A 12,947-nucleotide genomic window follows, 5' to 3' on the forward strand; every position below is an offset into this window, starting at 1 on the left:
AAGCGAGTGTTTACCCCTTCACCCGAGGCTTTGGTTTCAGCATTGTCCTGGGAGGTGGGTATTGGGGGGGGGGGGGGGGGGGCAATAAGAGACCCACATGGTAGCGGCTCCTTAAATGAAATAAAAATGACATGCACTGGACTAGCTGCATGCGCCAGACAGGGATCCGCCGTGTAATAAATAAGATAAAAAACAAAAATATTTGCTCAGGTCTCTTTCTTCAGAGACTCTGCTAAAGCAATTTGCATGAATGATATGTCCTTTTTGCCCGTGTCTGACAACGCTAGATTATAATGCAAGCTTAAAGTAAAGGATTACCCTTACGTACCTACATTCATAGCCAGCAATGTAGCTGCTGCCCGCACAACCCGCCAGGATATCATCCAACCACCACACAAACCAAACAATCCAATCATGCGGAGGCCACATCCAACAAACCAGCAATACATTCTTGGCTTATGTGGATTTTGCCAGTGCTATTAAATGTGGTATTATGTAAGGGGGGAAGGGGACTTTGCTGAATTTCTCGGGGTGAAGCAATAAAACACAGAACGCCTCAAGACCACCTGCCTAACGCCCCGTTATTACGAGATATCAGGGAGTTAGAGAGGTGAACATGATCCGGTCAGGAGAATGTAACCAGCATGTTATGTCCCATAATGAAGTGGTGGCTAACCAAGCCTGTCCAAGCATGGCCCCCACTATGGAGGGAGCTCACTAAATGAGCCCCCACAATTGTTTCCTTAACAAGCTTGGATTATGCTATTTGGCAAGAGGTTGTTGTACATACAAGCGATGTGCTGTTACTTTTTATGTACAACAACATAAGATGCTCTTCCCTTTGTGGTAAAACAAGAATCCCACTGCTAAGGAAAGAGGAAGGATGGGGGGGGGGAGCGAAAAAAGAAACTGAAAAAGCATATATAATGAATGTACACTCATCTTTACATAAACCCTTCTGTAATAAGCAACTCCCAATCCACACTGATAAAATACGTATGCAGACCCCAATCTTCCTCCGCAGTGGGCCGCCCCCGCCCCACGGCATTACACATAAAAGCACTGCGCTGTTGCACTTTATTGGTTATTTCACTTTGAAATCAAGGCATATTGTTATTTTATAACTATAAGGTACCAGCTATGCACAGATCAGATTTTGTGCTCGATTTCTCTTCTTACAAGTTTATGTGCAAATATGCTGATGGAAACCAGATTTCGTGTTGACGGTTTTCGTTGATGTTTTTTTTTTCTCCTCAGGTTTTTGCTGCAAGCATGCAATGCATTGCAATAAAAAAAAAGAAAAAAAAAAGGAAAAAAAATTATTAACTACAAGTATGCCATCTTATCCAAAACCCAGACTAGGTAACTACGCACTCGCCCGAGACTCTAAGACCTGTTTAGATTTCACTTTTGCACCCTGATGCTGTGATAACCAGCGAGTCACAATCCCCGTGTTGATGCAACATAAAGGATAGAAGGGAGAAGGGATTCCATCTTGCCGAGTAGAAGGTGTAAGGGAGAAAAGAAAGAACATAAGGTAGTAATGCATTCATCTGGTAACCCCTGTGCTGCAGAAGCATAGCGTAGCGTCTGGGCTCTTCCATCACAGAAGGGGGTTACATTCAGACTGAAACTTCAAATGCAATGGAATAGGGTGAAACTGTCCGGGGCAGAAGTGAGGATGTTGCTCTCAAAGTCCACGGGATATTGAATACTCTTGCAGCAAATGCTGGGTCCCCCGCCATCCTCTTCAGGCCTCTTGCTGTGCAGGTCTTTTCAGGTCCCGGATCTGTTTCACTAGGTAGGTTTTCTCATCATTAAACTGCTCGTCCTCGGTGCGGTCGTTCTGAAACTTGCTGAGGAATTCAATCAGCTTACTCTGGTTCTTGAGGAGGATGTCCAGGACAGGCTGTGTCTTGTTCGGGTTTGCTACAAATACCTAAAAAGTTTGGGGAAAAAAATAAAATGAATCATTCTCTATCATAGTCTGGTGTATTAGGTCTCATGCACACAACCGTATAAGGCAAACTGAACTGTGGGTAGCTCAGGCCCACTGTTGACTATTATGCACAATCAATAGAGTGGTGAGGCCGTGGTGACTCACCGTACCACGAGTGAGCGAGGTCTTATTTCTGCCCATGCTGTGAATGGACTGCCTGGATCCTATAGAGATGGAACCCCTCCCATCTCCACCCAAATTAAAATTAATTTCTCTATCTACAGGACGGTGGAATATCTAAAAAAATACAGACTGGATAGATAAAATAATATATATATATATATTCTTTTCTAAAGTATATCAAATAAGACCAAACTCTGCCCCTTCCCAAACTTAAAATCTTAAATTAGAACACCCATTTTTTTTAATTTCAGATTCCTCAGGAAAACATTAACTCAATCTACAATTTAAGTCATTTTAAATAACAGATGGCACAGTAAACGCTGAAAATAAAAATGGGTAATAAAAACAGTCCAAACACAAAAAATATGTGACAAATATTTCTTAAAAACCTAGCCAATGATACTGAACTTGACCCTGTAGGTTGGGAAGGGGGAGGGGGGAATTTAATAGATTTATGTAGAAACTACATTCCATGTAACCCAGGAATGAAGACGAGGATGTAGTAGTTTTCTGTTCTCTTCAGGGTCGGGTGTAATGCGAGTCCTTCTTGCCTCTCACACATCAGGAGTTGAGGCGAACTAAAACTTTGAAAAATATTTTAGCCCGTAGCCATCTTAAACCTGTGAAGAATTTAACCACAGCACCGATCTCTTTTTTCCAAAAACAGCCTGGTCTATTAAACGTATTCATTCTCACTGCAAATGTTGCGAATCAATTACACACAGGGCACAGAGTTTAGGTCTAGGATTACGGGTGCTCTATTCTTCACCCTAGCTTGTAGTATTACGGCGGCCATATTGGTACACTGTGTAGTTATGCTCATCCGAGGATGCGTGGATGCCAATACAGCTACACTATGCAATCGCTACAGCCCTCTACCTTTATATAAGTTATCTTTTATGGAATACTCTATGAAATGTGCTACTATATGCTCTTTATTACATGCCAATTATCATTGGCCACTTCCTGATTGATGGAGTTTCCTCTATTTGTATTTATATTCTTCCTGCCTAGTTGCCATCTGTTTAATCCTATGGTTTTGAGAAAGGGGGGTTTCCCTCGAAACAAGTTAACTAGGATTTGAATTATTTTACTTCCTGCCTTTTTTACTTTTATATCTGTATATTTATACTTTTATTCACAATAAATTCAGAATTTTTAATGGAGTTGAATCAATTATTTTGATGAAGATGGACCTTGGACTCTTGAACCCAGTACAGGGGCATTTGGCATACACTCAGGTGGTAACCAGGTGAGCCCCCCTGATTAGGTTGTTGTCTATTTCTCATTCCCTGGAAGGTATCACGGCGGCGCTGTCCTCTGCTTATTTTTTGTTTTTTTCTTATGCATCTCACACAACGGGGGCGGGTATAATGCAAGTCCCCAGCCTCTCACACATCAGAGATTTTCTTAAATCTCCTCCTCGCCTGAAGACAGGGGGTTTTTCTTGTTGCCTACAAAGTTCTTAAATATCGAAGGCTCTACATTAAGTGTTGGAATTTGGTAACACTGGATAGCAGATAGAAAAATTAAAATTTGTCTATTGTCAGATTTTGGATCTGATGTGCATTTACCGAAACATTCCCCTTTTCAACGATTTTGTACACATTTATAATTTTGGTAATTACAGCGCCATCTGTCAATGAAAAGGACTTGTATCAATGTCATTTTTCTTTGGGAATCGAATTATGCAATTAAAAAAAAAAAAAAAAAAGGGGGGATTACCATTTGTGTTTTCCAAGTTGCCCCCAGCCCTACCCCCAGGATTTTTGAAAAATATTTGACATGTACATTTTTAGTTGTTTGATCCGATGTGTATTTCACAAGATATTCCACTGTCCCGACCTCTGTGTTTCATCCTGCATATGTTTTCTAGATATACCTTACCTCCAAGAGATCATTCATTTCCAAAAATGTGCTTTTATCTATATGAAAATATTTTCCGTGCATCAGGGGCGGGGTTCCAGCACCCATTTACTACAATTTATTTCTAAATGATGTCAATAACTGGACAGTTTCAACAAACTGTATTCTGATCAGTATTTGATGCCTGAATTGGAAATTGAGCCTAACCGTGGTCCATGTTTGTGGCCCGTGTGAGAACCCATATAAATACATGGGTGAATGTGCTATCCGTTGAAACATTGGCTAACACATACCCCTATGCTGGATGGCGCTGGACAGCAGAAAAAGTATAAAAATAGAAGCTCTAGCAGGTGCACCAGGAAATAAAAAAATAACTGGACTGGCAGCATTTACATAGTCATATCCAGATTGGGTAGCAGACAGATTCCCCAATACTATTTGCACCATACTGCAGAGTTTGGGTAGCCAACCATTTAATGGCCATTTGTTGACCTATTACCCTTCTTTGCACATATGTTTAAGCTATAGCTAGTAGGGCCACACCTTAAACACGTGGAAAGCTTCAAACTGGATGTTGCGGCTCTTGTCACGAAGCAAATTCATCATCAGCTTGAGGTTTTCGGGTTTGCTGATATACTTTGTCATGATGGTAAAATTGTGTCGATCCAAAAGTAGTTCACCAAGTAGCTGCAGGAGTGTAAAATAAGAAGGCAAATTGAGGAGAGGAAAGAGAGAATAAACACAAAGATGGAAAGGTTATATAGAGGATTTCTAGGAAATTAAAGTCACCAACTAATAACTGAATTCAATTCCCCATATGGGAGGAATATGCTCCAGAATGGGAGGAATAGGGGAGACACCTCCTAGTGATCACTACCTGTGGATTTCATTGTCTGAAGGTGAAAATAAGAAAATTCAGTTTACCAACTTACCTTCAGCGACTGTCTCTTTGTCACATAGTTTTCTGAGTGCAATAATTTCTCATATTCACTGAAGAACTGAAAAAATAAAGACTCAATAAGTAACTTCTACTAATTAAATAAAAGTCACAGCACATGTCTCAACTTGTGCGCCAGAGAGTCACACCGACCTGCCGCATTGAAGAAGAGAAGACCTTATTGTCTTTTAAGAATTGGGCAAACCGGGGCTGGCCATTTACTAAGGGGGAAGGGGACTGACTAGCTTATATACTGGCTGTGATCAATGCATTTCCCACCCTAGGCTTATACTTGAGTCAATAGGTTTTCCCATTTTTTGTGGCAAAATTAGGGGCCTCGGCTTATACTCAAGTATATCTGGTAAATATGTAGTCTGCAAAATGTAGTTTGTACCTTACCCGGTCATAATGTTGTTCCAAAAACTCAGCACTCAGGAGTTTATGCCTAGTTAATAGGTCCTAAAAAAGAAAAAAAAATGAAATGAACCAACAGGAGTAACAAAAGGATGAAGGATGTGAAGAAGAATTAAAGGAATGGCATGAAATGATACCAACTGGGACCAAAGCCGAGCCCATCAATTATAGAACCTTTTGTGTTAATATCCTGGTGACCCTGCACTGATATTATTTAGAATTGAGGGGGGAAGTTTCATCAATTTTTGTTGGCACTCAATAAAACCTGAGAGACTAGAACTCTTTATTGATTTTTTTTTTTCTATTTCCTTATAACTGAGCTTTAGTTGCAGCATTTTGTGAAATGCTTTACAGCAGCCTCATGATGAGCGGAAGTCAACGCATTGAGGTTAATGGAGTTTTCTGTGCACATAGGAAGTGTAGATAAGCCGCAACATCTATATTGTTAGTAGTGGAAACAATAATGATGTTGTCTATAAAGATAGTCTTTTATTGCAATCCAGTCTGTCATGTTTGGATGTAAGCTACTCTTAAGCCATTTATGAAGGACTTCATAAAAATGGCGCCTGCTTGTACTCTGGGTATGCACGGTTCCGCTATTACAGATACTCACCACACCACAGAGTGCTCTGAAGCACACGTCTGATGTGCTGGAGTCCTCCCTTCGATGTGGATTGAAACAGACGTTTGCACTAGGTATATTTTATCTGTTTCATTTGTTTAGCGTCCTGATTGGCTGTCCCTTACTTAAATAACTTACCCCTTGAGAAAGTCATCATGCTAAACATGCATCACAGTGGGGCTGCAGTGGTTGTGGTGAAGGAATAGTTAACGATTGGCAGGTTGATGGATATTTAAGACTTATGAATAATACTCCTGTGTCCTTTCATTATTGATAGCATTATGTTTATACAAGTCCACTGGTTGATTTTATATCTGGGGCACGTTCTATTAGCAATTTTTACTTCCTTCTTTGTCTCATTATCTATGCCTTTGGTTACTGAACATATATAATGGACTCTAGTTCTCCCCGCAATACTGTATGAAATGTGTTTAATGTGTCAGATGTCATATATGCAAACATTTTAATGAATTGTTCAGTGACTGCTTCTGCATTGATTTAAGTACCAATAAAGAATATTGTGATTTTACAGATTGAAACATTGAATCTTTTGTACTGAGGAATTATGAATGTTGATATATTTTTAAGCCTTTGGCAGAACTCCCATTGAGGTAATGTAATACCTATTACCAATTCTGGTGGGGCTGGGGTAAAACTGAACAGTTGCTGTCCAATTTTCCTACAGGAAAGTGGAAAATGCTGGGGGTTCCAGCAGAGCGATTAGAGACCCCTTAAAATATTTACAAAATAAAACTTACCTTAAATGTAGCAAAGGCATCGGAAGCGATATCAAATGTTGACATCTCTACATATCGGAAGAAGTCATAAAATTGCTCAGACCCCAAAATTATTTTGGCAAGTGGCTCATGTCTAATACACTCCCGTAGCATAATTCCACAATTCAAAGCAATTTCTGGAGATTCATATCTATAAAAGAGAGAATCAGACATTTAGAAACAAACGGAGAATGTACATGCGTCAAGTAACCAGCACTGCTAAACACTTCTATTGCTGGGCTTTCCCACGCATCTAAAGCCAGCACATTATAGAGCAAGAGGAGCCAGGTAGCTTGTACAAAGTGTCCTATCTGCAGGCAAAATGATTTAGAGCAGGAGAAGGTAAGTAGATGTAAATAGTGCCCTATTGGCGGACAGTATGTCATAGAGCAGTAGGAACTGCATAGATTAACCCTTTTGTGCCACAGGCTTTTTCGTTCATGTACTGAGAAGCTGGAAAAAAAAAATTCCAAATATGGTAAAATTGGCTAGAAACACAATTGGTTGTGGGCTCAGTTTTTACGACTTTTACTTTGCGCCCCAAATGACACATCTATTTTATTCTTCTGTTTGGTACGATCACTGTGATACCAAATTTATATTTTATAATATAGGTTATATATATTTTACAATATATAGGTTTTATTGTGTTTTAATAAATTTTCTAAAATTAAAACAATGTGTACGGAAAAAAAATTATTTTGTTTCACCATCTAATAACACTAATAACTTTTTTATACTTTAGTTCACAGAACTGTAAGGTGTCACTTTCTGCGAGATGAGCTGATGTTTTTATTGCTACCATTTTGAGGGCATTTTAATCACTTTTTATTACATCTTTATGTGAAGCAAAATGCCATAAAAGTGTCCCTTCAGACATTTGGGTGCCATCTTCTCGTTATGGGGTTCACCACCAGGAATATCCATTTGTATATCGGGTATTATGGGATGCGGTGATACCTTACATGTTTGTTCTAGGGAAAGGGGATGATTTGAGCTTTTTGTGTTTTTTTTTATTTTTGCAGTAAAATCTACCTCTGTACGATCCACTTGGGCTTACAATACCAGTTGGTAATCATACCCTGTATAAGTGTGCATAGAGATGGGTGTCGGTTACTGGACTCCTATCCTGAGCCTCGAATGACCAGAGATTTTAAAACATCTTACAAAACTATATATCAATCTGCACAGCCCCCCTTGCTCTATAGTATGCTTTCTGCAGGTCATTTTTAATTTTCAATGTCAAAAGTTCCATTAAACCAAATCCTGTATTCTACACATGTGATAATTATTGTCTTTGCTCTGATACACCTTATATTGTGTTGTATGCAAAACTTCATAGGTCATACCCTTTCAACAACATGAAGAGAATATTCTGCTGGGTGCATATATATTCCACTGTTGGGGTGCGTGTTCCAATCTGCCTCCGTAATATGTTGTTGAAAATCTGAGCCACGTCCTTCTTGCCCTGGAAAGAATTACATTGTAAGCGTTGATCACGTAAAATCCAAAGCAAACTGTGTGTCTCCTATACAAGTAGGAGAACAATCTTTAGTGCACGAGAAGCATCTCCAGGATAGTGGTCAGGAAGGTCTGGCACTTTGAAAATATGGCACTTTGATATGAGAGTTACATTTTTGGCCGGTACCTCGAAGTCTATGAGCTGGAGATCAGCCACTAAAGTCCCAAGGAGGCCACTGTTGTACAGTTCCTGAGCGAGCTGAGCCACGGCTTCAGTCTGAGGCTCCTTCTCATTTGTCCCATAAAGGATCTCCTTCATAGCCACCAGGTTTTTAGACACTTCTTCAGTGGCCTGTGAAAAGAACACAACGTCACTTTTACATTGAATATTATAGCGACATTGACTTCTTGCCAGATACGTTCATCCTTTTGGTCACACTTGTACCCTGCACCAAAGGTTTGACGTGGACGTTTTTTCTGCAGACAACCACAAAGACTAAGACACAGCATTACAATACAGGTCAACTTCTCGAAGGTGGAGAACCTGTGGATTGGGTTATACAGACCATACATCAATACAGTCAGAAGAAACAAGTGTTAGTATTCCAAAAGACACAATGTTATGACAAAGACCCAAAACACAGAAATGGCAGCGGAGTTGAACAATGTTATGTGTTTCCTCTTTACATAAATATCTATTTTTTTTTTATATTTTGACATTGGGAGTCAATGGTGTCAAATTTGACCCCTGCTACACTGTCATGGGTGGAGAGAACCCGAAACAAAAAAAAAAATATTAAGGAGATTCTTCCTAATGAACTGATGCCCACCATTTCTGTGTTTTCAGCTTCATTTCAGTGGGGGGCTTCTCAGATAAACACCCCCACCTGCATACAGACATATTTCCTTTTTAATGTATTCAGACACATAAACGTGGCATTAGTCGATTTTCCCGCTGAGAGGTTAGTAACTCCGCCATAGAGGGTGTCCTCCACCAGAAGATCCTACAAAGAAAACCTAGCGCAAAGTCACTCATATTAACCGATAAAACCGCAGTTCTGTCCATCTTCTGCTTCCCAAAGGAGTTCCTTTTGGCTTTGGGCCATGCCACTTTCTTTGGATCTTTGTTCCTGCTGCCGATGTGTAAATCATCAGCAGCGTATGTGGAAAGGGAGAGGTTTGATCCAGACGTGGGACGGGTGAGAGAATTGGATTGGAGGTTGGGGGTGCTGAATGTGTGAGGATATAGCGGCTGTAAAAAGTAAATAGCACAAGAAAGCAATGGATAAAATACATAGGTACAGCCAGAAGAGCATCTCTACAAGCAAAATGTCACACGCGTGAAAGCCCAGGAATAAGAACTGTTCCCATTACAGCTGGAGAAAGTGTAACATGGGCACTATTTACACTTGATTTAACACCACAAGCAAATACAAGCAAAGTCTATAATATATATGGTCAGAGAAAGATGCCCCTTTGTCAGCTTATCTGACTCTCATCCTCCTCTCCTCAGCTTCAATCTGATTTTAAATTGAAATCTCATCTGAATCTGGACAAAGGGATAGATCATATCACAGCACACAATAGTTGTAGTAGAGAAAAAGTGAACATCCAGCAACGGCCAAGTCCTTATACATTGAAGAAAAAAGTTAAAAACAAACACTTTATTGAAGAAAAATTAGCCGTATTCAGATTCAAGACGTTATTGGATCTTCACTTTTTCTATACTGGAATCTCCTGACTCAGACAGCTTGTCCCTGCACGAGGCAATCAAAGGCATTTGGATTGGGTGAGCCGAACATTATTTTCCCATTTTTGACACAATAGTTGTCTCTGGCAGTAAGCAGGAGCCTAGGGAGAGAAGCAGATTATATTCTTTATAAGATTAAAGGGGTTGTCCCAATATAGGAAGTTATAACCAATCGACAGGATAGGTGGATAACTTTCTAATCAACGAGGGTCCGAAAACTGGGACCCTCACCGATCAAGACCTTCACTGGCTGATGCCAGATAACGGAATGGAGTGGCAGGTCTCGGCGTCCCATTCTCATGTTCAGATGTAGACTGGTTTACAAAGGATCCCCTTATCATATGGATTGGGGATAACATCCTCAGTTTAAGCGTCCCCTTTATGATTTTATATCTGACTACCAGTGCTTTGATCCCATAAATACAGGACAGTGCTTCTGTATACTGGTCTATGTAAGGTCAAAGCCCAGAGGACTCGATCGTGGAGGAACTTGAGGGCCAAGACCTTCTTTATTAGAAACATAAAACAGATTGTGTCAATAAGAGATTTCTGCCTAACATTATCTGCCATCTCCCAAACATTTCATAAATTGTAAGCGCCTGAGAGCAGGACCCTCTTTCCTATTGTTCCATCTGACCATGTTATCATGTTATTTCTCTGTAATGTCTTTTGGTTTGTAAAGGTATCCCATGATCTTATAACCACCAACAAGTATGACCTATCTTTATGAAGGCCAGGGGGCCAGAAGGTTTGCCATCACAAGGCGTACGTAATTACAATGGCGCATTGTGCAGACTGGACAAGTCACTCGCCTGCTGACTACATAAAACAGATTGTGACAAAACAGGTTTACACTGAGTAGGTGTGACTTATGGTGGTTACAATTAAGAACTTCTAGAATTAGAACTGAATCACATCATAAGCTCCCACACCCAACCAGACAGGAAGGGCCAAAAAGCAAAACTGTAGCCTAGATCAATGGTTCACACAATCGTGGAAAGGGATGTGGTTATCTCAGAAATATCACTAGATCTCGACCATGTGTTTAAATACAGACACACCAGGTTATCCTAGTTTATCAATTGGAACTAAATGGTCACAGGTAAGAGATTGCATGAGGAAGTAACTATATGCTCTTTGTTTTATTAGCCCCCCCCCCCCCCCACCAAGCAATATACAAGACATTTTCTACAGCTGGACAACCCTTTTAAAGGACACCTGTCATCAGATCCCTGTCACTATTTCCGTCATCTCTACCTGTTGGAGCAGCTCACAAGGATCCATCCCAGCCTTTATCTAGTTATTTCATACATTAATCATTCTAAAATCATCTATTTTTATTATGTAAATGAGGCTGGTCACATGGTCAGAGGCAGTGATGTCACCCCTGCCCCCCCCCTCTCCTCCCCCTGCTCATGTCTGTGTGTAATGTATAGTAAAGCATGGCTAGTGTGTGTATGTCATCTGCTGACATGCTGCATCCTCCTAATATACAGGTGAGAGACACAGACATCAGCTACACATGAATCTGACATGTTCTGCTATAACATGGCTGCCTGGAGCTGCTGTATCTCTCCTATACACACACATGCACACACAGGCTGCAGGGGGCGTGGCCACCAGCACCAGGAAGCACATGGAGGAGCCATTACACCTTATACATCACATCATTATACAGGCTGTTAGTCATGCTTTGGGGGTGTAGCTGTACCTCCCACTCATGAATAAGCTGGACAGCTTGAATATGCTAATGCTTCATTGGCCATCTCACAGGTCATTTGCATACAGCTTTAGGACCTTATTGCTTAGGTTTACAGGCATGTAGAGGGACAATGAAGGGATAGAGGCAATGCTCTCTAATGGCAGTTTATGAAAATATATTTAGATTAGGGGGGTTATTTTGCATGACGGGTTCTCTTTAAGTCTGACTGAAGCCAAGCAGTGATAGACACGTGGCACCATAATCACTTCTACGAAATATTATGGATCGTCAGAAAAATCGATATCCCTCCTGACTTTCTTAGGATCTGCGTGGGCATCTCTTTTACCATCTACCGGCACAAAGATAATAACAGAATCCATTACAATGTCGTTTGCACTGGTACTTCCATTACTTGAGCGGAAAATTGGACGGAATGCAGGTGTGAACTGGGTATTATATACATGAACACTGCTCTTTTTATGGGTGGGGGTGGTGGGGGGTAAAGCAATGGCACACACGTCCAGCAGCCCCCCCAACTACCTAAAGAAAAGCTGATGAGGAGTGTTCCGGATAAATAGCTACTTTTTAGCTGCACACCAAGGGGGGTATACATTGCTCATTAGCCCTTCCAGTTAACTAAGGAAAATATGCATACAACAATCCTGTATCATATGTATAGGAAAATGTACCAGAGAGGGAGAACTCCTTTAAAGGAGTGCTGCAATCTGGCCATTCACATTTAATTTAATTCATCTGTAATATTTCATACATTGAATGTTATTCAAAATGAGTGAAGATAATTTGCCATAAATGTAGCCATGCTGTCCCTTAGAAACAAGATAGCTGTCCTTGGATACGACAATCCCTACACTCTGGCAGCAGTGTTCACACATGCGCTATTAAGGCACCGACTACCTAGCTTTAGTGTAACTCCTGAACATTTCACATCAGAAAACAATTAATTTCTTTGCATTAAAAAAAACACTCCAGCAGAGGTGGTCGTATACAAAGATGGCTGTCCTCTTTTCCTAAGGGGCCATAAGACTACTTTTATTGGAAATTATCTTCACACAGGGACATTTTTTGAGCAATTGAAGAAATGTATCTACATTTTAGAGGAATTAAATTAAATGCCAACGTCTGCATGAGAGAATTCATAGCAGATTCACATTGGAAAAACACTTGGAAACCAATGGACTCCAATCTACTTATATGCAGTACATGATGGATTCTGTGGAGTATAACGTGGATTCCAAAAGTCACAATACAGATGGTACAGGAGGTATATGCAGGCCTT

General features: G+C 40.4%; 1 protein-coding gene across 1 annotated transcript in view; it reads right to left on the reverse strand.

Annotated features, from left to right (window-relative positions):
• Positions 1–905: 905 nt before the first annotated feature.
• The window catches only part of LOC140122451 (calcium-binding protein 39), a 28,593-nt gene continuing 16,551 nt past the window's right edge, over positions 906–12,947 (reverse strand). The window contains exons 4-10 of the mRNA XM_072143327.1: positions 8,386–8,550; positions 8,087–8,205; positions 6,720–6,888; positions 5,325–5,384; positions 4,921–4,986; positions 4,532–4,675; positions 906–1,939 (exon numbers count right to left, since the gene is read on the reverse strand). Of these exons, the coding sequence (XP_071999428.1) occupies positions 1,751–1,939; positions 4,532–4,675; positions 4,921–4,986; positions 5,325–5,384; positions 6,720–6,888; positions 8,087–8,205; positions 8,386–8,550 (912 nt within the window). The 3' untranslated portion in view covers positions 906–1,750. The remainder of the gene's footprint in view (positions 1,940–4,531; positions 4,676–4,920; positions 4,987–5,324; positions 5,385–6,719; positions 6,889–8,086; positions 8,206–8,385; positions 8,551–12,947) is intronic.

The sequence above is a fragment of the Engystomops pustulosus genome, chromosome 3 (assembly GCF_040894005.1).
Source record: "Engystomops pustulosus chromosome 3, aEngPut4.maternal, whole genome shotgun sequence".
NCBI lineage: Eukaryota > Metazoa > Chordata > Amphibia > Anura > Leptodactylidae > Engystomops > Engystomops pustulosus.